This window comes from Heterodontus francisci, chromosome 13, assembly GCF_036365525.1.
Source record: "Heterodontus francisci isolate sHetFra1 chromosome 13, sHetFra1.hap1, whole genome shotgun sequence".
NCBI lineage: Eukaryota > Metazoa > Chordata > Chondrichthyes > Heterodontiformes > Heterodontidae > Heterodontus > Heterodontus francisci.
In genome coordinates, this window is record NC_090383.1 from 39235688 (window position 1) to 39263374 (window position 27687).

Here is a 27687-nt window from a genome sequence, read left to right on the forward strand (position 1 = left end):
GAAACGTTTGGCAGGCTGGATCTGGTCCACAGGCCATATTTTGGATAACCCTGTTCTAGAGTCTTAGGTTGCACCTAAGCAGCTGAAAGCACTGCAGCAACAGTGGGGCAAAGGGGCGAGGGGTGGGGGGATGTACAAAGAGAAGTCAGAATCAGAGGAACAGAGTGTTTTGGGGTTGGAAGGACTGGGGGAGGTGAGAGATAGGGAGAGGCAAAGCCAGGAAGGGATTTGAACATTTACATTTGGAAGACTGAAAACCAATCAAGGCCTTACAAATCTTGGGCAAGTCTTGAGGCAAAGCCCAAAGCTCAGGGTAAAACTGAGTCGAAATAAACCTCAGACAAATTTTACACCACTCAATTGATATGTCCTATTGTTAATGGCAAGACATTTTAAAAAATTATAACACTGTGGAGAAGTGGCCAACATTTTAAGATATGGGCGGCACAGTGGTTAGCACCGCAGCCTCACAGCTCCAGCGACCCAGGTTCGATTCTGGGTACTGCCTGCGCGGAGTTTGCAAGTTCTCCCTATGACCGCGTGGGTTTTCGCCGGGTGCTCCGGTTTCCTCCCACAGCCAAAGACTTGCAGGTTGATAGGTAAATTGGCCATTGTAAATTACCCCTAGTATAGGTAGGTGGTAGGGGAATTGAGGGAAGGTGGGGATGTGAGAGGCTAATGGGATTAGTATAAATGGGTGGTTGATGGTCGGCACAGACTCAGTGGGCCGAAGGGCCTATTTCAGTGCTGTATCTCTAAATAAAAAAATAAATAAACTGAGCACAAAAAAAATCACCTCAATTTAAGTGTTTAGTCAGAATTTAAAGTGAAAACTCAATATTGAAACATTACAGAAAAAATAGGGTTGTCCTTTCAGCTAAAGCAGACACTAGCAACTGAAGTCTTCAATTCTGTTGCAGTGCCTTCTCGTAAGAAACTTGCCATTAAGTAGATGTTTCCTTTCCAAAGTATGTAATAGAAAGTGAGGTATTACCTGCATTCTGTAGCTTTTGGCGGTAGAATATATGGGAACAGCATCTCAGTTAATTTCCTGAGATACTGCAGTTCATCCCTGCGACTTCTCAGAGCCAGGTGCAGATCTGGCCCATACTCTTCCAGTGCAGCTTGTTGCAAATATTCAATATGTTTTACTGAAACGGGAAGAAACACCCAATATTACTCAAATACACATGTAAACAATCCAGGATTCCAGTTCTGAAACTACAGTTGAGAGAAACACGATTAGAGAACAATCCATAACATCTGCACACTGGGGAACTGTTCTCGGCCGGGGATAAAAATCAATTTTAAACACAAAAATGTCTGCATGTGAAACAGTATTTTTCAAAATCTCAAAGGTATGATTGATGAGTATTTGCTTCTATACTTGCAACAATAGTTGACTTTCCAATCTTCAAAACTTTGATACATATACAACTTGAAGAGCACTACCGTCATACTTTAAAAAGGTTTCTGGTCTACAGTAAGTTGCAAGATCCAATTAGGCATAGACATTGCCAGCGTGAGATCTGCACTGCTATGAGAATTTTAAAACAGACATGAATTTGATGTCACTAACATACATTGTATTACTCAACAGTCAATTACTTTTATTACCCACATTGGATTATTGAAGAAGGAAGAGTATACACCACAGCTGAAATGGCTGTGAACTTAATGTTTGCAGAGGTAATGATCTTGTGCCTACGTAACAGTGATATACTTCAAAAAGTAATCCATTGGATACGGAATGCTTTGGAGTATCCGCATGATGTAACTTGATTCTGTGTAAATGCAAGTTCTTCCTTTATTGTCATTTGGATGCAGAGAATATAAAGGCATTCCGAAACTACATTCAGAATTGCAGAGTTATACAATTATTAAAATAACATGGGAACTAAAATGAAACATTTGAAAGGAGAAACAAAAGTACACAGAGGAATGGGAATCACAAATAGCACCAGAGCAAAGGATGGTTCAGACATGGGACAAATGCAAGGGTTTGGAGTGCTTTTGCATAAATGTACATGGTGTGGTAAATAAGGTTGGTGAGTTATTGAGAGATACAGCACTGAAACAGACCCTTCGGCCCACCGAAGGTCGGTCTGTGCCGACCAAGAACCACCCATTTATACTAACCCTACAGTAATCCCATATTCCCTAACACCTACCTACACTAGGGGTAATTTACAATGGCCAATTTACCTATCACCTGCAAGTCTTTGGCAGTGGGAGGAAGCCAGAGCACCCGGCGAAAACCCACGCGGTCACAGGGAGAACTTGCAAACTCCACACAGGCAGTACCCAGAATTGAAATGGGTCCCTGGAGCTGTGAGGCTGTGGTGCTAACCACTGCGCCGCCCTAGTTGGAGGCAGAAGTCACCACATGGGGCTATGATACAGTGGCAGTAACAGAGACCTGGTTCAAATAAGGGGTGCATTGAGAATGTAAAATCTCTGACTACAAGGTAGTCAAAAGAAGAAACTGAGGAAGGGAGATGTCAGTATTGATCAAAGAAACTATTATAACAGAAGAAGAATGGTATAGTTGAGGGGCCAAAGACAGAACTTATTTGGTCAGAATTAAGGAGGAGCATTATGCTACTGGGTGTATACAATCCACCACCAAATAGTGTGAAGGAGATAGAAGAGCAAATTACAGGAAGATGCAGGAAGTATACAGTAGTGCTAATGAGGAACTTCAATTATCCTAATATAGATTGGGATAGTAACAGTGGAAGGAAGAGGGGGAGGAAATCTTGAAATGTATATAAAAGAACTTTCTTGATCATTGTGTTTGCAACCCAATGAAGAAGGATGCAGTTCTGGATTGAGTTCTGGGGCGGCACAGTGGCGCAGTGGTTAGCGCCGCAGCCTCACAGCTGCAGCGACCCAGGTTCAGTTCTGGGTACTGCCCGTGTGGAGTTTGCAAGTTCTCCCTGTGACCGTGTGGGTTTCCGCCGGCAGCCAAAGACTTGCAGGTTGATAGGGTAAATTGGCCATTGTAAATTGCCCCTAGTGTAGGTAGGTGGTAGGAGAATGGTGGGGATGTGGTAGGGAATATGGGATTAATGTAGGATTAGTATAAATGGGTGGTTGTTGGTTGGCACAGACTCGGTGTGCCAAATGGCCTGTTTCAGTGCTGTATCTCTAAAATAAAAAGAATGATGTGGGGCAAGCAGAGTATCTTTCACTCGGGAACATCGATGATATCAATAGATTTAGAATAGTTATGGAAAAGGGCACAGAACAATAAAGCATAAAAATACTTAACTGGAGGAGAGCTGATTTCAGTGAGTTAAATGAGATCTGACCCAGGTGGATTGGAATCAAAAATTAGTAGACAAAGCAATAACTGAATAATGGTGACCTTCAAAGAGAGATAGTTTAGCTAAGAGTAGATACATAAGGGAGAAAGAAAGCACATCCAAAGCCATAGCTTCCTGGATGACGAAAGATAGAAGTAAAAATGAAATATAAAGGAGGCTCATGACAAATGCAAGGTTGATAATACAGTAGAGAACCAAAATGAATACAGAAAGTACAGAGATCTAAGTGAATAAAAGGGGCAAAGAGAGTGTATGAGAATCGATAGTGTCGAACATAAAAGAGAAGCCAACTCATTTACTAACAAAGATCATTAAAGGGTAGTCAAAGGAAGGGTGGACCTGATTAGGGATAAAAAAATAAGATATTCTTATGGAGGCAGAGGGCATGGCAGAGATATTAAATGATTACTTTCCATCCGTCTTCCCTAGAAAAAAAGGATGCTACAAAAGTAGCAGTAAAGGAAGAGGTAGTAACGATATTGGATAAAAATAAAGACGACACATTGAAAATAAGGTTGGCACTTCTCACAGTAGAAAGTTCATCCAGTCTGGGTGGAAATCATCCTAGATTACTGAAGGAAGGGTGGAAATTGCAGGAGCTCTGGTCACAATCTTCCTAATCCTCCTTTGATATGGGGATGGTGACAGAGGACTGGAGGACTGCAAATGATTCACTTCTGTTCAACAAAAGGGATGAAAGATAAACCTGGGAACTGCAGGGCAGTCAACGTAACATAGGTGTGGAGAAAATTTGAGATATAATAATGAGACAATTAATGGGCACTTGGAAAGGTTTGGGTGAATTAACCAAAGTCAGCATGGATTTGTTAAAGGCAAATTATGCTTGATCAACCAATCCCAGTTTATTGATGAAATAATAAAGGTTGACAAAGGTAGAGCTGTTGATGTTGTATATATGGCTTTTCAAAAAGTCATTTGGCAATTTACTATATAATAGACTTATAAGCTATAGTGAAGCCCATGCGATTAACGCAACAGTGGCAGCATGGATACAAAATTGGCTGAGGGACAGAAAGCAGTGAACGGTTCCTTACTGTCTGGAGGGAAGCAAAGAGTGGTGTTCCCCAAAGGTGACTATTAGGATCGCTGTTCTTTTTGATATGTATTAATGCCTAGATGTGGGTATACAGAGCACAATTCTAAAGTTTGAAGAAGGTATGAAACTCAAATTTAGTAAACAATAACGAGACTTCAGAAGGCCACAGACTGGCAAAATGGGCAGAAACATAGCAGATGCAATTTAATGCAGAAGCGCAAAGTGATACATTTTAGTAGGAAGAATGACGAGAAGCAATATAAAGTAAATGGTACAATTTTAAAGAGGCTCCAGAAACAGAAACACCTTGAGGGGAAGACACACAAATCTTTGACAGCAGAAGAACAAGTTGAGGCAGCTGTTAAAAAAGTATAGGGGATCCTTCACTTTATTAGTAGGCAAAAGGGTACAAAAGCAAGGAAGTTATGCTATATCTTTATAAATCAGTGACTCACACCCAGCTGGAGCAGTTTGTTCAATTCGAGGCGCCACTTACGAATACGTGCATAAGGAGCAGAAGTAGGCCATTCGGCCGTTCAAGCCTGCCCCGCCATTCAATCTGATGATGGCTGATCTTCCACTTCAATGCCTTTTTCCCACACTATCCTCATATCCCCTTACGAGGCATTCTGAAGGGGAAGGGTGAACAGCCAGAGGTTGTAGTACAGGAAGAGTGACGTGGTCCTGCAGGGGGAGTTTAGGGAGTTAGGTAGAAAGTTAAAAGACAGGACCTCAAGGGTTGTAATCTCGGGATTACTCCCTGTGCCACGTGCCAGTGAGGCTAGAAATAGGAAGATAGTGCAGCTAAACACATGGCTGAACAGCTGGTGTAGAAGGGAGGGTTTCAGATATCTGGACAATTGGGATCTCTTCTGGGACAGGTGGGACCTGTACAAGAAGGACGGGTTGCATCGAAACTGGAGGGGCACAAATATCCTGGCTGCGAGGTTTGCCAGCGTCACTTGGGAGGGTTTAAACTAGTGTGGCAGGGGGGGTGGGAACCAGAGCAGTAGGACAGCAGGTAAAATAAATGAGGGGGAACCAGTAAATAAGGTCAGTATGACTAAGAGGAAGAGCAGGCAGGGAGATGTTGCGGAGCACAGCGGGACTGGTGGTCTCAAGTGCATTTGTTCCAATGCGAGAAGTATAACTGGTAAGGCAGATGAACTTAGAGCTTGGATTAGTACTTGGAAATATAATGTTGTTGCTATTACAGAGACTTGGTTGAGAGAAGGACAGGATTGGCAGCTAAATGTTCCGGGATTTAGAAGCTTCAGGCGGGATAGAGGGGGATGTAAAAGGGGTGGGGGAGTTGCATTACTGGTTAAGGAGAATATCACAGCTGTACTGCGGGAGGACACCTCGGAGGGGTCATGCAGCGAGGCAATATGGGTGGAGCTCAGGAATAGGAAGGGTGCAGTCATGATGTTGGGGGTTTACTACAGGCCTCCCAACAGCCAGCGGGAGGAAGAGGAGCAGATATGGAGACAGATTGTGGAAAGATGTAAAGGTAACAAGGTTGTAGTGGTGGGAGATTTTAACTTCCCCTATATTGACTGGGACTCACTTAGTGCTAGGGGCTCGAATGGGGCAGAATTTGTGAGGAGCATCCAGGAGGGCTTCTTGAAACAGTATGTAGATAGTCCAACTAGGGATGGGGCCATTCTGGACATGGTATTGGGGAATGAGCCCGGCCAGGTGGTCAAAGTTTCAGTGGGGGAGAAGTTCGGGAGTAGTGACCATAATTCCATAAGTTTTAAGGTACTTGTGGAGAAGGATAAGATTAGTCCTCGGGTGAAGGTGCTAAATTGGGTGAAGGTGCTAAATTGGGGGAAGGCTAATTATAACAATATTAGGCAGGAACTGGAGAATTTAGATTGGGGGCGACTGTTTGAGGGTAAATCAACATCTGACATGTGGGAGTCTTTCAAACGTCAGTTGATTAGAATCCAGGACCAGCATGGATGAAGGATAAGTTTGGCAAGTTTCGGGAACCTTGGGTAACGCGGGATATTGTGAGCCTAGTCAAAAAGAAAAAGGAAGCATTCGTGAGGGCTGGAAGACTGGGAACAGACGAAGCCCTTGAGGAATATAAAGACAGTAGGAAGGAACTTAAGCAAGTAGTCAGGAGGGCTAAAAGGGGTCATGAAAAGTCATTGGCAAACAGGATTAAGGAAAATCCCAAGGCTTTTTATCTGTATATAAAGAGCAAGAGGGTAACCAGGGAAAGGGTTGCCCACTCAAGGACAGAGGAGGTAATCTATGTGTGGAGCCAGAGGAAATGGGCGAGGTACTAAATGAGTACTTTGCATCAGTATTCACCAAAGAGAAGGACTTGGTGGATGATGAGTCTAAGAAAGGGAGTGTAGATAGTCTGGGTCATGTCATCATCAAAAAGATGGTGGTGTTGGGCGTCCTGCAAAACATTAAGGTGGAAAGAGGTGGCAGAGTGGCACAGTGGTCAACACCGCAGCCTCACAGCTCCAGGGACCCGGGTTCGATTCTGGGTACTGCCTGCGCGGAGTTTGCAAGTTCTCCCTGTGACCACTTGGGTTGTCGCCGGGTGCTCCGGTTTCCTCCCACAGCCAAAGACTTGCAGGTGATAGGTAAATTGGCTGTTGTAAATTGCCCCTAGTGTAGGTAGGTGGTAGGGAATATGGGATTACTGTAGGGTGAATTAAAATGGGTGGTTGTTGGTCGGCACAGACTCGGTGGGCCGAAGGGCCTGTTTCAGTGCTGTATCTCTAAATAAGAAAATAAATAATAAGTCCCCAGGGTCTGATGGGATCTACCCCAGAATACTGAGGGAGGCAAGGGAAGAAATTGCTGGGGCCTTGACAGAAATCTCTGTATCCTCACTGGCTGCAGGTGAGGTCCCAGAGGACTGGAGAATAGCCAATGTTGTTCCTTTGTTTAAGAAGGGTAGCAAGGATACTCCAGGAAATCATAGGCCTTACGTCAGTGGTAGGGAAATTATTAGAGAGGATTCTTCGGGACTGGATTTACTCCCATTTGGAAAAAAACCAACTTATTAGCGAGTGGCAGCATGGTTTTGTGAAGGGGAGGTCGTGTCTCACTAACTTGATTGAGTTTTTTGAGGAAGTGACGAAGATGATTGATGAAGGAAGGGCAGTGGATGTTGTCTATATGGACTTCAGTAAAGCCTTTGACAAGGTCCCTCATGGCAGACTGGTACAAAAGGTGAAGTCACACGGGATCAGAGGTGATACAGAATGGCAAGATGGATACAGAACTGGCTCGGTCATAGAAGACAGAGGGGAGCAGTGGAAGGGTGCTTTTCTGAATGGAGGGCTGTGACGAGTGGTGTTCCGCAGGGATCAGTGCTGGGACCTTTGCTGTTTGTAGTATATATAAATGATTTGGAGGAAAATGTAGCTGGTCTGATTAGTAAGTTTGCGGACGACACAAAGGTTGGTGGAGTTGCGGATAGTGATGAGGATTGTCAGAGGATACAGCAGGATATAGATCGGTTGGAGACTTGGGCGGAGAAATGGCAGATGGAGTTTAATCTGGACAAATGTGAGGTAATGCATTTTGGAAGGTCTAATGCAGGTGGGAAGTATACAATAAATGGCAGAACCCTTAGGAGTATTGACAGGGAGAGAGAAACCTGGGCATACAGGTCCACAGGTCACAGGAAAGTGGCAACGCAGGTGGATAAGGTAGTCAAGAAGGCATACGGCATGCCTGCCTTCATCGGTTGGGGCATAGAGTATAAAAATTGGCAAGTCATGTTGCAGCTGTACAGAACTTTAGTTAGGCCACACTTAGAATATTGCGTGAAATTCTGGTCGTCACACTACCAGAAGGATGTGGAGGCTTTGGAGAGGGTACAGAAGAGGTTTACCAGGATGTTGCCTGGTCTGGAGGGCATTAGCTATGAGGAGAGGTTGGATAAACCTGGATTGTTTTCACTGGAACGACGGAGGTGGAGGGGTGACTTGATAGAGGTTTACAAAGTTATGAGCGGCATCGATAGAGTGGACAGTCAGAAACTTTTTCCCAAGGTGGAAGAGTCAGTTACTAGGGGACATAGGTTTAAGGTGCGAGGGGCAAAGTTTAGAGGGGATGTGCGAGGCACGTTCTTTACACAGAGGGTGGCGAGTGCCTGGAACTTGCTGCCGGGGGAGGTGGTGGAAGCAGGTAAGATAGCGACGTTTAAGAGACATCTTGACAAATATATGAATAGGAAGGGAATAGAGGGATATTTATCCGGATTAAACCCCATCTGCCATTTCTCTGCCCAAGTCTCCAACCGATCTATATCCTGCTGTATCCTCTGACAATCCTCATCATTATCCGCAACTCCACCAACCTTTGTGTCGTCTGCAAACTTACTAATCAGACCAGCTACATTTTCCTCCAAATTATTTATATATACTACAAACAGCAAAGGTCCCAGCACTGATCCCTGCGGAACACCACTAGTCACATCCCTCCATTCAGAAAAACACGCATTCACTGTTACCCTCTGTCTTCTGTGACTGAGCCAGTTCTGTATCCATCTTGCCAGCTCACCTCTGATCCCGTGTGACTTCACCTTTTGCACCAGTCTGCCATGCGGGACCTTGTCAAAGGCTTTACTAAAGTCCATATAGACAACATCCACTGCCCTTCTCTCATCAATCATCTTCGTCACTTCCTCAAAAAACTGAATCAAATTAGTAAGACACGACCTCCCCTTCACAAAGCCATGCTGTCTCTCGCTAATAAGTTCGTTTGTTTCCAAATGGGAGTAAATCCTGTCCCGAAGAATCCTCTCTAATAGTTTCCCTACCACTGACGTAAGGCTCACCGGCCGATAATTTCCTAGATTATCCTTGCCACCCTTCTAAAACAAAGGAACAACATTGGCTATTCTCCAGTCCTCTGCGACCTCACCTGTAGCCAATGAGGATGCAAAGATTTCTGTCAAGGCCCCAGCAATTTCTTCCCTTTTTTTTTTTAAAGAGATACAGCACTGAAACAGGCCCTTCGGCCCACCGAGTCTGTGCCGACCATCAACCACCCATTTTTTATACTAATCCCATATTCCTACCACATCCCCACCTATCCCTATATTTCCCTACCACCTACCTATTCTACTGGCAATTTATAATGGCCAATTTACCTACCAACCTGCAAGTCTTTTGGCTTGTGGGAGGAACCCAGAGCACCCGGAGAAAACCCACGCAGACACAGGGAGAACTTGCAAACTCCACACAGGCAGTACCCAGAATTGAACCCAGGTCGCTGGCGCTGTGAGGCTGTGGTGCTAACCACTGCGCCACCCTTGCCTCCCTCTGTATTCTAGGGTAGATCCCATCAGGCCCTGGGGACTTATCTACCTTAATGCTTTGCAAGACACCCAACACCTCCTCCTTTTTGATAATGAGATGACTGAGACTATCTGAACAAAAAACAAAGAACAAAGATAATTACAGCACAGGAACAGGCCCTTCGGCCCTCCAAGCCTGTGCCGATCCAGATCCTCTCTCTAAACATGTCGCCTATTTTCTCAGGTTCTGTATCTCTTTTCTTCCTGCCCATTCATGTATCTGTCTAGATACATCTTAAAAGACTCCATCGTGCCCGCGTCTACCACCTCCGCTGGCAACGCGTTCCAGGTGCCCACCACCCTCTGCGTAAAGAACTTTCCACACATATCCCCCCTAAACATTTCCCCTTTCACTTTGAACTCGTGTCCTCTCGTAATTGAAACCCCCACTCTGGGAAAAAGCCTCTTGCTGTCCACCCTGTCTATACCTCTCATGATTTTGTACACCTCAATCAGGTCCCCCCTCAACCTCCGTCTTTCTAATGAAAATAATCCTAATCTACTCAACCTCTCTTCATAGCTAGCGCCCTCCATACCAGGCAACATCCTGGTGAACCTCCTCTGCACCCTCTCCAAAGCATCCACATCCTTTTGATAATGTGGCGACCAGAACTGTACGCAGTATTCCAAATGTGGCCGAACCAAAGTCCTATACAACTGTAACATGACCTGCCAACTCTTGTACTCAATGCCCCGTCCGATGAAGGAAAGCATGCCGTATGCCTTCTTGACCACTCTATTTACCTGCGTTGCCACCTTCAGGGAACAGTGGACCTGAACACCCAAATCTCTCTGGACATCAATTTTCCCCAGGACTTTTCCATTTACTGTATAGTTCACTCTTGAAATTGGATCTTCCAAAATGCATCACCTCGCATTTGCCCTGATTGAACTCCATCTGCCATTTCTCTGCCCAACTCCCTAATCTATCTATATTCTGCTGTATTCTCTGACAGTCCCCTTCACTATCTGCTACTCCACCAATCTTAGTGTCGTCTGCAAACTTGCTAATCAGTCCACCTATACTTTCCTCCAAATCATTAATGTATATCACAAACAACAGTGGTCCCAGCACGGATCCCTGTGGAACACCACTGGTCACACGTCTCCATTTTGAGAAACTCCCCTCTACTGCTACTCTCTGTCTCCTGTTGCCCAGCCAGTTCTTTATCCATCTAGCAAGTACACCTTGGACCCCAAGCGCCTTCACTTTCTCCATCAGCCTGCCATGGGGAACCTTATCAAACGCCTTACTGAAGTCCATGTATATGACATCGACAGCCCTTCCCTCATCAATCAACTTTGTCACTTCCTCAAAGAATTCTATTAAGTTGGTAAGACATGACCTTCCCTGCACAAAACCATGTTGCCTATCACTGATAAGCCCATTTTCTTCCAAATGGGAATAGATCCTATCCCTCAGTATCTTCTCCAGCAGCTTCCCTACCACTGACGTCAGGCTCACCGGTCTATAATTACCTGGATTATCCCTGCTACCCTTCTTAAACAAGGGGACAACATTAGCAATTCTCCAGTCCTCCGGGACCTCACCCGTGTTTAAGGATGCTGCAAAGATATCTGTTAAGGCCCCAGCTATTTCCTCTCTCGCTTCCCTCAGTAACCTGGGATAGATCCCATCCGGACCTGGGGACTTGTCCACCTTAATGCCCTTTAGAATACCCAACACTTCCTTCCTCCTTATGCCGACTTGACCGAGAGTAATCAAACATCTGTTCCTAACCTCAACATCCGTCATGTCCCTCTCCTCGGTGAATACCGATGCAAAGTACTCGTTTAGAATCTCACCCATTTTCTCTGAGTCCAAGCATAACATTCCTCCTTTGTCCTTTAGTGGGCCAATCCTTTCTCTAGTTACCCTCTTTCTCCTTATATATGAATAAAAGGCTTTGGGATTTTCCTTAACCCTGTTTGCTCTCCCTTCCCTAGGCTCATCATCCACCAAGTCCTTCTCTTTGGTGAATACTGATGCAAAGTACTCATTTAGCACCATTACTCATTTTTCAATCGAAGCAAGACTTCACTGCTCCTGTACTCAAATCCTCTTGCGATAAAGGCTAACAAACCATTAGCCTTAATTGCTTGCTGCACCTGCATCTTAGCTTTCAGTGACTTATTGACAAGGACACCCAGGTCCCTTTATACATCTACACTTTCTAATCTCTTACAATTTAAGAAATACTCTGCACATCTGTTCCTCCTACCAAAGTGGATAACCTCACATTTTTCCACATAATATTCCATCTGCTACGTTCTTGCCCACTCACGAAGTCTGTCCAAATCCCCTTGAAGCCGCTTTGCATCTTCCTCACAACACACATTCCCACATTTGGTCCCCACATCCAAATCATTGATATATGTTGTGAACAGCTGGGGCCCAAGCACTGATCCCTGCGGTACCCCACTAGTCACAGCCTGCCAACGCAAGAATGACCCGTTTATTTCTACTCACTGCTTTCTGCCTGTTAACCAATCCTTAATCCATGCCAGTATATTACCTCCTTTCCCATGTGCTTTAATTTTGCTAGCCAACCACCTACGGGGGACTTTATCAAAAGTCTTCTGAAAATCCAAGTATACCAAGTTCACCGACTCATTTCATCAATTATTTTTTATTTTAGAGATACAGCACTGAAACAGGCCCTTCGGCCGACCGAGTCTGTGCCGACCAACAACCACCCATTTATAATAACCCGACAGTAATCCCACATTCCCTACCACCTCCCTACACTAGGGGCAATTTACAACAGCCAATTTACCTATCACCTGCAAGTCTTTGGCTGTGGGAGGAAACCGGAGCACCCGGCGAAAACCCAGGCAGTTCACAGGGAGAACTTGCAAACTCCGCACAGGCAGTACCCAGAATTGAACCCGGGTTGCTGGAGCTGTGAGGCTGCGGTGCTAACCACTGCGCCGCCCAAACCTTGTGAGTGATAAGGCTAGTACTACTAAGGTTTTTTAATGAGTGTAATTTATTAATAATTACTAATTAGAATCGTGCTGTTTGGACAGAGTGAGGCTGTTAGTTGTGTGTGAGGGATTTCACAGACCAGGGGAAGGAGGTGCTCTTTGCAGTCTTTCTTTTCTTTTTTGTCTTTTCAGCCTCCACGGTAGAAGGGAAGAAGCTGACTGGCAAGTAACTGGTAAGTTATTCGACTTATTACACTAGCAATAATTAGTTTGTAAAGCTAACTAATGGCAGGGCAGCTCGGCCAAGCGGAATGCGCCTCGTGTGGCATGTGGGAAGATGTGGACGCACCATGTGTCCTTGACAAACACATCTGCAGGAAGCGTCACCGGCTACAGAAACTTGAGCTCCGGGTTTCGGAACTCAAGTGGCGGCTAGAGTCATTGTGGCGCATCCGCGGGGCAGAGAACTACGTGGATAGCACATTTCAGGAGGTAGTCACCCTGGAGCTTAAGAGAGCACAGGCAGGGAGGGACTGGGTGACTGCCAGACAGACAAGAAGGTAGTGCAGGAATCCCCGGAGGGCTTCCCACTTTCTAACTGGCATTCAGTTCTGAGTACCGATGGGAGAGAGGATTCCTCTGGAGAGTGCAGCGAGAGTCATGACCAGAGCACCATGAGTGGCTCAGCTGTGCAGGGAGGGAGGAGAAAGGACTAGAGAGCAATAGTGATAGGGAATTCTATAGTTAGGGGAACAGATAGGCATTTTTGTGGTCACAGACGTGATTCCAGGATGGTATGTTGCCTCCCTCGTGCAAGGGTCATGGACATCGAGTGGCTACAGAGCATTCTGGAGGGCGAAGATGCACAGCCAGAGGTCATGGTCCACATTGGTATCAACGATAGAAGAAGAAAGAGGAATGAGGTCCTGCAGACTGAGTTTAGGGAGTGAGGAACGTAATTAGCAAGTAGGGCCTCAAAGGTTACTCCCAAGGCCATGTACTAGTTAGTATAGAAATAAGAAAATATAGCAGATGAAAGCGTGGCTGGAGAGATGGTGCAGGAGGGAGGACTTCAGATTTCTGGAGCATTGGGATGAGTTCTGGGGAAGGTGGGACCTGTACAAGCCAGACATTCTACAGCTAAACAGGACTGGGAGAAATATCCTTGCAGGAGATTTGCTACTGCTGTTGGGGGTTGGCTTAAACTGGTTTGGCAGGGGGATAGGAACCTGAACGCAGTCTCAGATAGGACAATTTCAGGGAAGGGAACAGGAGGCAGAAAATTAGCGAGTGACTCTGAAAGACAGAAGAAGCAAATGTTAAAAAGTGTGCAGCAAAGGAATTTGGCAGTGCTAAAGGGTATTTATTTAAATGCAAGGAGTATAGTAAATAAAGCCGATGAGCTGAGGGCACAGATAGACACATGGCAACACAATATCATTACTATAACGGAAACTTGGCTTAAAGAGGGGTAAGACTGGCAGCTCAACATCCCTGGATATTGAGTTTTCAGGCGGGATAGGGAGGGAGATAAAAAAGGAGGGGGTGTAGCATTATCAGTTAAGGAATTAATAACAGCTTTGAGGAGGGATGATATGCTAAACGAATCATCAAATGAGGCCATAATGGTGGAGCTCAGAAATAAAAAAATGGGGCAGCCATTCTACTAGGAGTGTACTGTAGACCCCCAAATAGTGAAAGAGAGACAGAAGAACAAATTTGTAGGCAAATTTCTGAGTGCAAAAACGAGAGGACAATAACAGTTGGGAATTTCAACTACCCCAATATCAACTGGGATACAAACAGTGTGAAGGGCACAGAGGGCACAAAATTCTTGAACTGTGTTCAAGAGAACATTTTTATCCAGCATGTAACAAGCCCAACGAGATGGGGCGCAATTCTATATTTAGTCTTCGGTAATGAAGCTGGGCAAGTGGATGAAGTAACAGTGGGTGACCATTTTCGAGATAATAGTTTTAGCATAATCATGGAAAAAGACAAAGATAAAACAGGAGTAAAAGTTCTAAATTGGGGGAAGGTAAATATTACGAGACTGAGCGGTGGCCTGGCGAAAGTGGACTGGATACAGCTCCTTGAAGGAAAATCAGTGGCAAACCAGTGAAAGGCATTCAAAAGCGAGGCACAGTGTAGCCATGTCCCCACAAAGATAAAGGGTGGTACTGCCAAATCTAGAGCCCCCTGGTTATCTAGAAGTTTACAGGGTAAGTTAAAGCAGAAAAAGAATGCTAATGATGATCACAAAAATCTTAATACTTTAGAAAGCCGAGGAGGAGTACAGAAAGTGCAGGGGTGAAGTAGAAATGGAAATTAGAAAAGCAAAGAGAGGAAATGAAAAATTATGAAATTATTAAGATCAAGGAAAACCCGAAGATGTTTTATCAGTCCATTCAGAGTAAGAGGAAAACTAAGGAAAGGGTAGGGACTATCAGAGATGTACAAGGGAACTGGCACAGGGATGCTGAAGATGTGGCAGAGTTCTTAATGAGTTTTTTGTCTCTGTCTTCACAAAGGAGTGGGCTGATGCAGACATCGTAGTTAAAGAGGAGGAGTATGAAATATTAGATACGATAAGTGTAATGTGAGAGGAAGTACCAGAGGATCTGACAGTCTTGAAAGTGGTTATATCGCCAGGGCCGGATGGATTGCATCCCAGGTTGTTAAAGGAAGACAGGGAGGAAATACCGGATGTGCTGAGGATCATCTTCAAATCCTCACTAGATACGGGCGAGGTACCAGATTATTGGACGTCTGCAAAAGTTGTACCATTGCTTAAAAAGGGTGCGAGGGATAGGTCAAATAATTATAGGCCGGTCAGTCTGACCTCGGCGCTGGGTAAATTATAAAGTCATAGAGTCATACAGCATAGGAACAGGCCCTTCAGCCCACTGCGTCCATGCCGACCATAATGCCTATCTCTACTAATCCCACCTGCCTACATTAATTCCATATCCCTCTATGCCTTGCTCATTCAAATACCTGCCAGATACCTCTCAAATGTTGCTACTGTTCCTGCCTCCACCACCTCCTCAGGCAGATCATTCCAGATACCCACTATTCTTTGTGTGAAAAATGTACCCCTTTGATCCTCCTCCCTCTCACCTTAAATCTATGCCCTCTAGTTTTAGTCACCCCTACCATGGGAAACAGATTCTGGCTATCTACCCTATCTATGCCTCTCACAATTTTATATCCCTCTATTATTTCCCCTCTCAGCCTCCTTCGCTCCAGGGAAAACAGATCCAGCCGATCCAATCTCTCTTTATAACTCAAGCCCTCCAAACCATGGCAACATCCTTGTGAATCTTTTCTGCACCCTCTCTAGCTTAATCACATCTTTCACTTAGTGCGGCAAACAGAACTGCACACAGTATTCCAAATGCGGCCTAACCAACGTTATGTGCAACTGTAACATGACGTCCCAACTCTTGTACTCAATACCTCGGCCGATGAAGGCAAGCATGCCATACGCCTTCTTCACCACCCTGTCTACCTGTGTTGCCACTTTCAGGGAACTATGTACTTGCACCCCAAGGTCTCTCTGCTCAACAACACTCCCTAGGGCCCTGCTGTTCACGATATATGTCTTGCCCTGATTTAACTTCCCAAAATGTATTACTTCGCACTTGTCTGCATTAAATTCCATTTGCCAATCCCTTGCCCACTTTCCCAGTTGATCTATATCCTGTTGTAACCTTAGACAACCTTCTTCACTGTCCACTATACCACCAATTTTGGTGCCATCTGCAAACTTACTAATCATGCCCCCTACATTCACATTCAAGTCATTAATATATATGACAAACAACAGAGGGCCCAGCACCGATCCCTGCGGCACACCACTGAAAATCACAATCTGAAAAACAACCCTCCGCAACCACCCTCTGCCTCCTATCACCAAGCTAATTTTGTATCCAATTGGCTAGCTCACCCTGGATCCCATGTGTTCTAACCTTCTGGACCAGCCTACCATGCAGGACCTCGTCAAAGGCCTTGCTAAAGTCCACATAGACAACGTCCACCACCCTGCCCTCGTCAATCCTCTTGGTCACCTCCTCAAAAAACTCAATCAAATTCCTGAGACATGATTTCCCACGCATAAAGCTATGCTGACTATCCCTCATCAGACCTTGCCTTTCCAAATGCATATCAGTCCTGTCTCTCAGAATTCCTTCCAATAACTTTCCCACCACTGATGTAAGGCTCACCAGCATGTAGTTCCCTGGCTTATCCCTGCTGCCCTTCTTAAATAAAGGCACAACATTAGCTATCCTCCAGTCTTCCGGTACCTCACCCGTGGCTAACAATGATACAAAAATCTCTGCCAGGGCCCCAGCAATCTCCTCCCTTGCTTCCCATAGTATCCTAGGATACACCTGGTCAGGCCCTGGGGATTTATCCACCTTAATTCGCTTCAAAACCACCAACACCTCCTCCTTCGTAATGTTGATATGCTCCAGGATATCGCTGTTCCTTCCCTTGAACTCAGTAGCTTCTCCACGGTAAATACAGATGAGAAGTATTCATTTAAGAACTTGCCCATTTCCTGTGGCTCCACACATAGATTACCACACTGATCCATAAGGGGACCTACTCTCTCCCTAGCTACCCTTTTACTCTTAATATACTTATAGAATCTTTTAGGATTCTCCTTTATCTTATCTGCCAGGGAAATCTCATGGCCCCTTTTTGCCCTCCTAATTTCCTTCTTAAGTGTAGTCCTACATCCCCTATACTCCTCAAGGGACTCGCTCAATCCCAGCTGCCTATACCTGACATACGCCTCCTTCTTTGTCCTGACCAGACCCTCAATATCCCTCGTCAACCAAGGTTCCCTAAACTTACCAGCCTTGCCCTTCCATCTAACAGGAACATGCCGGCCCTGAACTCTTCCTATCTCACTTTTAAAAGCCTCCCACTTGCCAGACGTCCCTTTACCTGTAAACAGCCTCTCCCATTCAACTTTTGAGAGTCCCTGTCTGATGCCATCGAATTTAGCCTTCCCCCAGTTTTGGGCTTCAACTTGAGGACCAGTCCTATCCTTTTCCATAACTATCTTAAATATAATAGAGTTATGGTCACTGGTCCCAAAGTGCTCCCCCTCATTTCCTAAGAGAAGGACGAGTGTAGCCCCTTCTCTAGTAGGTCCATCCACATACTGCTTCAGAAAACTATCCTGGACACATTTAATAAATTCTTCCCCATCTGATCCCTTAGCACCAAGGCAGTCCCAGTCAATATTAGGGAAGTTAAAATCACCTACTATTACAACCCTATAATTCCTGCACCTATCTATGATTTCCCTTCATAAATGCTCCTCCAATTCCCTCTGACTATTGGGGGGCCTACAGTATAATCCCAAAGTGATCACCCCTTTCTTATTTCTAAGTTCTCCCCATATGGCTTCGCTGGACATTCTCCCCGGGATATCCTCTCTAAGTACTGCCGTGATGTCCTCCCTAATCAATAGTGCAACTCCCCCTCCTCTCTTACCTCCACCTCTGTCACTCCGGAAGCATCGGCTCCCCGGAAGATTGAGCTGCCAGTCCTGCTCACCCCTCAACCATATCTCCATAATAGCTATATGACAATCCCATGTACCGATCCATGCTGAGTTCATCTGCCTTACCTGTATGGCTTCTTGCTTTAAAGTAAATGCAGTTGAGCCTACCAGACCTTCCATGCTCCCTGTCCTGCCCTGCCCGGCCTGCCTACTGGACTTGCTTGCTTTAACCTCTATATTTGCCTCAACTATCTCATCGAAGAGACTACTACTTTGGGTCCCACCCCCCTGCCAGACTAGTTTAAACCCTCCCAAGTAGTACTAGCAAACCTCCCCGCAAGGATATTGGTCCCCTTCTAGTTCAGATGCAACCCGTCCCTCTTGTACAGGTCACCTCTGCACCAGAAGAGATCCCAATGATCCAAGTAGCTGAAGCCCTTCCGCCTACACCAGCTCTTCAGCCACGCATTCATTTGCCTTATCCTCCTATTCCTACCCTCACTAGCACGTGGCACACGTAAATTGTTAGAATCAATTCTGAGGGGCAGGATAAACTGCCACTTAGAAAGGCACGGAGTAATCGGGGATAGTCAGCATGGATTTGTTCGGGGAAGGTCATGTCTTACTAACGTAATTGAGTTTTTTTGAGGAAGTAACAAGGAGGATTGATGAGGGTAGTGCAGTGGATGTGGTCTACATGGATTTTAGTAAGGCATTTGACAAGGTCCCATATGGCAGACTGGTCAACAAAATGAAAGCCCAAGGGATACAGGGGAATCTGGCAAGCTGGATCCAAAATTAGCTCAGTGACAGGAAACAACGGGTAGTGGTCGATGGATGTTTTTGTGAATGGAAAGCTGTTTCCAGTGGCTTTCCACAGGGCTCAGTGTTGGGATCCTTGCTGTTTGTGCTATATATTAATGATTTGGACTTAAATGTGGGAGGCATGATTGGGAAATTTACCGATGACACAAAAATTGGCCGCGTAGTTGATAGTGAAGAGGATAGCTGTTGATTCCAGAATATCATCAATGGTTTGGTTGAGTGGCGGAAAAGTGGCAAATGGAATTCAATCCAGGGAAGTGTGAGGTAATGCATTTGGGGAGGGCAAATAAAGCAAGGGAAATACAAAATAAACGGGAGGATATTGAGAGGGGTAGAAGAAGTGAGAGATCTTGGAATGCATGTCCACAGGTCCCTGAAGGTGGCAGGACAGGTAGAGTGGTGAAGGCGGCATACGGAATGCTTTCCTTTATTGGCCAAGGTATAGAATAAAAAAGCAGGGATGTAATGCTGGAACTGTTTAAAACGCTGGTTAGGCCACAGCTGGAGTAATGCATACAGTTCTGGTCACAATACAGGAAGGACGTAACTGCTCTGGAGAGATTACAGAGGAGATTTACAAGAATGTTGCCAGGGCCTGAAAGTTGCAGCTTAGAGGAAAGATTGGATCAGCTAGGGTTATTTTCCTTAGAACAGAGGAGGCTGAGGGGTGACTTAATTGAGGTGTACAAAATTATGAGGGGCCTAGATAGAGCAGACAGGAAGGACCTGTTTCCCCTAGCGGAGAGGTCAATTACCAGGGGGCACAGATTTTAGGTGACTGGCAGAAAGATTAGAGGGGGCATGAGGAAAAACTTTTTCACCTAGAGAGTGGTGAGTGTCTGGAGTTCACTGCCAGGAACAGTGGTGGAGGCAGAAACCCTCAAATCTTAAGGTACCTGGACATGCACCTGAAATTGCCTCCCTGGTGCTAGGGTCAAGGATGTCACGGAGCAGCTGCAGGACATTCTGAAGGGGGAGGGTGAACAGTTGGAGGTCATGGTACACATTGGTACCAACAGCATAAGTACAAAGAGGAATGAGGTCCTGCAAGAATTTAGGGAGCTAGGTAGCAGATTACGAAGCAGGACCTCAAAGGTTGTAATCTCCGGACTGCTCCCGGTGTCACATGCTAGTGAGTATAGGAATAGGAGGATAGAGCAGATGAATGCGTGGCTGAAGAGATGGTGCAGGAGGGAGGGCTTTAGTTTCCTGGATTACTGGGTCTGTTCCAGGCGAAGGTGGGACCTGCACAAGTTGGACGGGTTGTACCTGAACTGGAACAGGACCAACATCCTTGCTGGGAGGTTTGCTAGTGCTGTTGGGGGTGGGTGGGGGGGGGGGGGGGGGGCGTTAAATCTAATTTGGCAGGGGGATGGAATACAGACTGGAGGTACAGTAAGGGGTGATGCAGTCAAATATAGAAGAGAAACTGAGTCAGTCTGGAAGGCAGAGCAAATACTGACCTGTTAAGGCAGAAGCAAACAATGCAAGGCTGGATTGCATCTATTTTAACACAAGGTGTCTTACTAGTAAGGCAGAGGAATTGAGGGCATTGATTAACACATGGGAACATGATATTATTGCTATCACAGAGACATGGATGAGGGAAGGGCAGGACTGGCAGTTCAATATTCCAGGGTATAGAATTTTCAGGCGTGACAGGGGAGGGGATAAAAGAGGAAGTGGCATTGCACTGTTGATCAAGGAGTCAATTACTGCAGTGAGGAGGGATGATATCTTAGAAGGTTCTTCAAATGAGGCCATATGGATAGAACTTAAAAACAAAAAGGGGGCAATCACTTGGCTGGGAGTGTACTACAGGCCTCCAAATAGTTAAGGAGAGATAGAGGAACAGATATGTAGGCAAATCTCAGAGAGGTGTAATAATAGTAGGGGATTTCAACTTCCCAAATATCAACTGGAATCATGTTAGTGCAAAAGGTTTAAAGGGGGCAGGATTCTTAAAGTGCAAACAGGAAAGACTTTTGAGCCACCATGTAGAAAGTCCTACATGAGAAGGGGCAGCACTGGACCTATTCCTCGGGAATGAAGCCAGACAAGTGGTAGAAATGTCAGTGGGGGAGCATTTCGGGGATAGTGACCATAACTTTAAGATTTAAGGTAGTTATGGAAAAGGACAAAGAAGAACCGGAAATAAATAGTCCTGAATTGGGGGAAGGCCGGTTTCAATATGGTAAAACAGGATCTGGCCAAAGTGGACTGGGAGCAGCTACTTGTAGGAAAGTCTACATCAGACCAGTGGGAGTCATTCAAAAAGGAAACAGAGTGTGTGCAGGGCCAACATCTTCCCGTAAAGGTGAAGGATAGGACCAACAAGTCCAGGGAACCCTGGATGTCAAAGGATATAGAGGATTGGACAAGGAAAAAAAAAGGAGATTGTGGCAGATTCAAAGCACTGAAAACAGCGGAGGCACGAGAGGAGTATAGAAAGTGTGGGGGGGGTTACTTAAAAGAGTAATGAGGAGAGCAAAGAGGGGACATGAAAAAACACAGGTGGGCAAGATAAAGGAAAATCCCAAGGTGTTTTATAAATATATTAAGGGCAAGAGGAGAACCAGAGAAAGAGTAGGGCCCAAGAGGGACCAAAGTGGCAATTTGTGTGTAGAGCCAGAGGACATAGGTGAAGTTTTAAATGATTACTTTTCATCTGTGTTCACTATGGAGAAGGACGATGAAGGTGTAGAGATCAGGGAGGGGGATTGTGATATACTTGAACAAATTATCATAGAAAGGGAGCAAGTATTAGATGCTTCAGCAGGCTTAAAAGTGGATAAATCCCCAAGCCAGATGAGATGTATCCCAGGCTGTTACATGAGGCGAGGGAGGAGATAGCAGGGGCTCTGACACAAATTTTCAAATCCTCTCTGGCCACAGGAGAGGTACCAGAGGACTGGAGGACAGCAACTGTACCATTATTCAAGAAGGGTAGCAGGGATGAACCAGGTAATTACATGCCAGTGAGTCTAACATCAGTGGTAGGGAAACTATAGGAAAAAGTCAGAGCGGCAGGATTAATCACCACTTGGACAGGCAGGAATTAATCAGGCATAGTCAGCATGGCTTTGTCAGGGGGAGATCATATCTAACAAACTTCATTGACTAGATATGGAGATGAGGGTAAGGCAGTTGATGTCGTCTACATGGACGTCAGTAAGACTTTTGATAAGGTCCCACATGGGAGAGTGGTTAAGAAGGTATGAGCCCATGGGATCCAAGACAACTTGGCAAATTGGATCCAAAATTGGCTTAGTGGAAGGGTTGTTTTTGTGAGTGGAAGCCTGTGACCAGTGGCGTACTGCAGGGATCAGTGCTGGGACCTTTGCTGTTTGTAGTGTTTATTAATGATTTAGACCTGAATATAGGAGGGATGATCAGTACGTTTGCAGATGACACGAAAATTGGTAGTGTCATAAATAGTGAGGAGGAAAGCCTTAAATTACAGGATAATATAGATGGGCTGGTGAGATGGGCGGAGCACTGGCAAAAAATTTAATCCTGAGAAATGTGAGATGATGCATTTTGGGAGGACTAACAAGGCAAGGGAATATACAATGGATGGTAGGACCCTAGGAAGTACAGAAGGTCAGAGGGACTTTGGTGTACTTGTCCACAGATCACTGAAGGCAGCAGCACAGGTAGATAAGGTGGTTAGGAAGGCTTATGGGATACTTGCCGTTATTAGCCGAGGCATAGAATATAAGAGCAGGGAGGTTATGATGGAGCTATATAAAATGCTAGTTTGGCCACAGCTGGAGTACTGTGTACAGTTCTGGTCACCACACTATAGGAAGGATGCGATTGCACTGGAGAGGGTGCAGAGGAGATTCACCAGGATGTTGCCTGGGCTACAGCATTTCAGCTATGAAGAGAGACTGAAATGACTAGGGTTGTCTAACCAGGGAGCATTGATTTAAGGTAAGAGGCAGGAGGTTTAGAGGGGATTTGAGGAAACAGTTTTTCACCCAGAGGATGGTTGGAATCTGGAACACACTACCTGAAGGGGTGGTAGAGGCAGGAATCCTCAAAATATTCAAGAAACATTCAGATGAGCACTTGAAACGCCATAGCTTACAAGGCTACAGGCCAAATGCTGGAAAATTGGATTAGAACAGATAGGTGCTTGATGGCCGGCACAGACACGATGGGCCAAAGGGCCTGTTTCTGTGCTATATAACTCTATGACTCTATGAGATCTCTCAAACTCGCTGCATAAACGAAATAGGAGTAGGATAGTGAGAAATATATCTCAGGAAAAAGTACGAGGTGGTTTCCTATTGCCTTCCTCACATTGCTTTAAAGGAAACACAAGTCTTCTTTGCGAAGGATTCTCTGCCTGTAAAGCAGCCGTTGTCCCTTGAGGTTCTCGCTTCTGGCATCATCACAGAAAATTTGCTGGTTCCTCCATTGGCCATGGCTCATAACCCTCAGCAGGTGACCCTTACCTGCGTCTGGGCCGACTCACCAAAAGTCAGGGACGACCACCCCCGTGATAGAAACATAGAAAAAGAGGAGGATTAGGCCATTCGGCCCTTCGAGCCTGCTCCACCATTCAATACGATCATGGCTGATCATCCAAACTCAGTAACCTGTTCCCGCTTTCTCCCTGTATCCCTCGATTCCTTTAGCCCCAAGAACTATATCTAACTCTTTCTTGAACATATTTAATGATTTGACCTCAACTGCTTTCCGTGGTAGAGAATTCCACAGGTTCACCACTCTCTGGGTGAAGAAATCTCTCCTCATTCCAGTCCGAAATGGCTTACCCCTTATCCTTAGACTGTGACCCCTGGTCCTGGACTCCCTTTACCAGCACTTATTTCCATTGCTATACACCAATAAAAATCAGTAAAAGTACTGTTTGGAAACCTATCACTTTCTATTGAAAATAGATGGAAGTCATACAGGCATTACGGCACAGAAAGAGGCCATTCAGCCCATTGAGTCCATGCCAGCTCTCTGTACAGTTAGTCCCCATACTCTACTCTATCCCCATAGCCCTGCAAATTTATTTCCCTCAAGTGCCCATGCAATTTCCTTTCAAAACCATTAATCATCTCCGCTACTATCACCCTCGTAGGCAGCGAGCTTCAGGTCATTACCATTTGCTGCATAAAGAAGTTCTTCCTCACATCCCCCTGCATCTCTTGCCCAAAACCTTAAATCTGTGTTTACTAGTCCTTGTACCATCAGCTAAAAGGAGCCACTTTTCTCTACCTTATCTAAACTTGCCATAATCTTGCACAGTGCTATCAAATCATCCCTCAAACTCCTTTGCTCCAAGGAGAACAACCTCAGTTGTCTCATCCCTGGAACCATTCTGGTAAATCTCCTCTGCACCCTCACATCCTTCCTAAAATATGGTGACCAGAACGGGATGCAAAAGTTGCACCCTAGCCAGAGTTTTAGAAAGGTTCAGCATAAACTCCCTGCTTTTGTATTCAATACTTCTATTTATGAAGCCCAAGATCCCATATGTTTTGCTAATTATTCTCTCAAAATGTCTTTCAAGGATCTATGCACACGGTCCCCCAGGTCCCTCTGTCTCTGTACATCTTTAGAACTGTGCCATTAAGACTATATTGCCTTTCCCCATGCATTCTGCCAAACTGCATCACCTCACACTTCGAACATAGAACATTACAGCGCAGTACAGGCCCTTCGGCCCTCGATGTTGCGCCAACCTGTGAAACCATCTGACCTACACTGTTCCATTTTCATCCATATGTCTATCCAATGACCACTTAAATGCCCTTAAAGTTGGTGAGTCTACTACTGTTGCAGGCAGGGCGTTCCACGCCCCTACTACTCCCTGAGTAAAGAAACTACCTCTGACATCTGTCCTATATCTATCACCCCTCAACTTAAAGCTATGTCCCCTCGTGTTTGCCATCACCATCCGAGGAAAAAGACTCTCACTATCCACCCAATCTAACCCTCTGATTATCTTATATGTCTCTATTAAGTCACCTCTCCTCCTCCTTCTCTCTAACGAAAACAACCTCAAGTCCCTCAGCCTTTCCTCGTAAGACCTTCCCTCCATACCAGGCAACATCCTAGTAAATCTCCTCTGCACCCTTTCCAAAGCTTCCACATCCTTCCTATAATGCGGTGACCAGAACTGCACGCAATACTCCAGGTGCGGCCGCACCAGAGTTTTGTACAGCTGCAGCATGACCTCGTGGCTCCAAAACTCGATCCCCCTACTAATAAAAGCTAACACACCATATGCCTTCTTAACAGCCCTATTAACCTGGGTGGCAACTTTCAGGGATTTATGTACCTGGACACCAAGATCTCTCTGCTCATCTACACTCCCAAGAATCTTCCCATTAACCCAGTACTCTGCATTCCTCTTACTCCTTCCAAAGTGAATCACCTCACACTTCTCCGCATTAAACTCCATTTGCCATCTCTCAGCCCAGCTCTGCAGCCTATCTATGTCACTCTGTAACCTACAACATCCTTCGGCACTATCCACAACTCCACCGACCTTCGTGTCATCCGCAAATTTACTAACCCACCCTTCTACACCCTCATCCAGGTCATTTATAAAAATGACAAACAGCAGTGGCCCCAAAACAGATCCTTGCGGTACACCATTAGTAACTAAACTCCAGGATGAACATTTGCCATCAACCACCACCCTCTGTCTTCTTTCAGCTAGCCAATTTCTGATCCAAAGCACTAAATCACCTTCAATCCCATACTTCCGTATTTTCTGCAATAGCCTACCGTGGGGAACCTTATCAAACGCCTTACTGAAATCCATATACACCACATCCACGGCTTTACCCTCATCCACCTGTTTGGTCACTTTCTCAAAAAACTCAATAAGGTTTGTGAGGCACGACCTACCCTTCACAAAACCGTGCTGACTACCGCTAATGAACTTATTCTTTTCAAGATGATTATAAATCCTATCTCTTATAACCTTTTCCAACATTTTACCCACAACCGAAGTAAGGCTCACAGGTCTATAATTACCATGGCTGTCTCTACTCCCCTTCTTGAACAAGGGGACAACATTTGCTATCCTCCAATCTTCCGGCACTATTCCTGTCGACAATGACGACATAAAGATCAAGGACAAAGGCTCTGCAATCTCCTCCCTGGCTTCCCAGAGAATCCTAGGATAAATCCCATCTGGCCCAGGGGACTTATCTATTTTCACACTTTCCAAAATTGCTAACACCTCCTCCTTGTGAACCTCAATCCCATCTAGCCTAGTAGTCTGTATCTCAGTATTCTCCTCGACAACATTTTCATTCTCTACTGTAAATACTGAGGAAAAATATTCATTTAACGCTTCCCCTATCTCCTCTGATTCCACACATAATTTCCCACTACTATCCTTGATTGGCCCTAATCTAACTCTAGTCATTCTTTTATTCCTGATATACCTATAGAAAGCCTTAGGGTTTTCCTTGATCCTATCCGCCAATGACTTCTCGTGTCCTCTCCTCGCTCTTCTAAGCTCTCCCTTTAGATCCTTCCTGGCTAGCTTGCAACTCTCAAGCGCCCTAACTGAGCCTTCACGTCTCATCCTAACATAAGCCTTCTTCTTCCTCTTGACAAGCACTTCAACTTCTTTAGTAAACCACGGCTCCCTCGCTCGACAACTTCCTCCCTGCCTGACAGGCACATACTTATCAAGGACACGCAGTAGCTGCTCCTTGAATAAGCTCCACATTTCGATTGCGCCCATCCCCTGCAGTTTCCTTCCCCATCCTACGCATCCTAAATCTTGCCTAATCGCATCATAATTTCCTTTCCCCCAGCTATAATTCTTGCCCTGCGGTATATACCTGTCCCTGCCCATCGCTAAGGTAAACCTAACCGAATTGTGATCACTATCACCAAAGTGCTCACCTACATCTAAATGTAACACCTGGCCGGGTTCATTAGCCAGTACCAAATCCAATGTGGCATCGCCCCTGGTTGGCCTGTCTACATACTGTGTCAGTTTACATACAGACTTCTCCATTAAGCTCCATCTGTCGCATGTCTGCCATTCTGCTAGCTTACCTATGTCTTCCAGCGTTCCAGGCGACTACATCTGCAGGAAGTGTACCCTTTTGCAGCTCCTCACAGACCGCATGGATCGGTTGGAGCGGCAACTGGATGCACTTAGGAGCATGCAGGTGGTGGAAAGCGTCATAGACAGGAGTTTGAGAGAAGTGGTTACACCCAAGGTGCAGGCAGATAGATGGGTGACCGTTAGAAGGGGCAGGTTGTCAGTGCAGGAATCCCCTGTGGCTATCCCCCTCTCTAACAAGTATACCGTTTTGGATACTGTTGGGGGGGGATGGCCTATCAGGGGAAAACAGCAGCAGCCAGAGCAGTGGCACCACAGCTGGCACTGTTGTTCAGCAGGGAGGGACAAAGCGCAGAAGAGCAATAGTTATAGGGGACTCTATAGTCAGGGGCACAGATAGGTGCTTCTGTGGACGCGAAAGAGACTCCAGGATGGTATGTGGTGCCAGGGTCAAGGATGTCTCTGAACGGACAGGGGGCATTCTGAAGGGGGAGGGTGAACAGCCAGAGGTTGTGGTACACATCGGTACCAATGACATAGGAAGGGTGATGAGATCCTGCAGGGGGAGTTTAGGGAATTAGGTAAGTTTAAAAAAAAGGACCTCTACGGTTGTAATCTCTGGATTACTCCCTG

The 27687-nt window shown here is 45.5% G+C and overlaps 1 protein-coding gene across 4 annotated transcripts in view; it reads right to left on the bottom strand.

Moving 5' to 3' along the window:
* Window positions 1-27687, bottom strand: part of snx14 (sorting nexin 14) — a 318752-nt gene that overhangs the window by 206007 nt on the left and 85058 nt on the right. For all 4 annotated transcript variants that reach the window (XM_068044682.1, XM_068044680.1, XM_068044681.1 and 1 more), the window contains exon 8: window positions 995-1151. In XM_068044682.1, the coding sequence (XP_067900783.1) occupies window positions 995-1151 (157 nt within the window). The remainder of the gene's footprint in view (window positions 1-994; window positions 1152-27687) is intronic.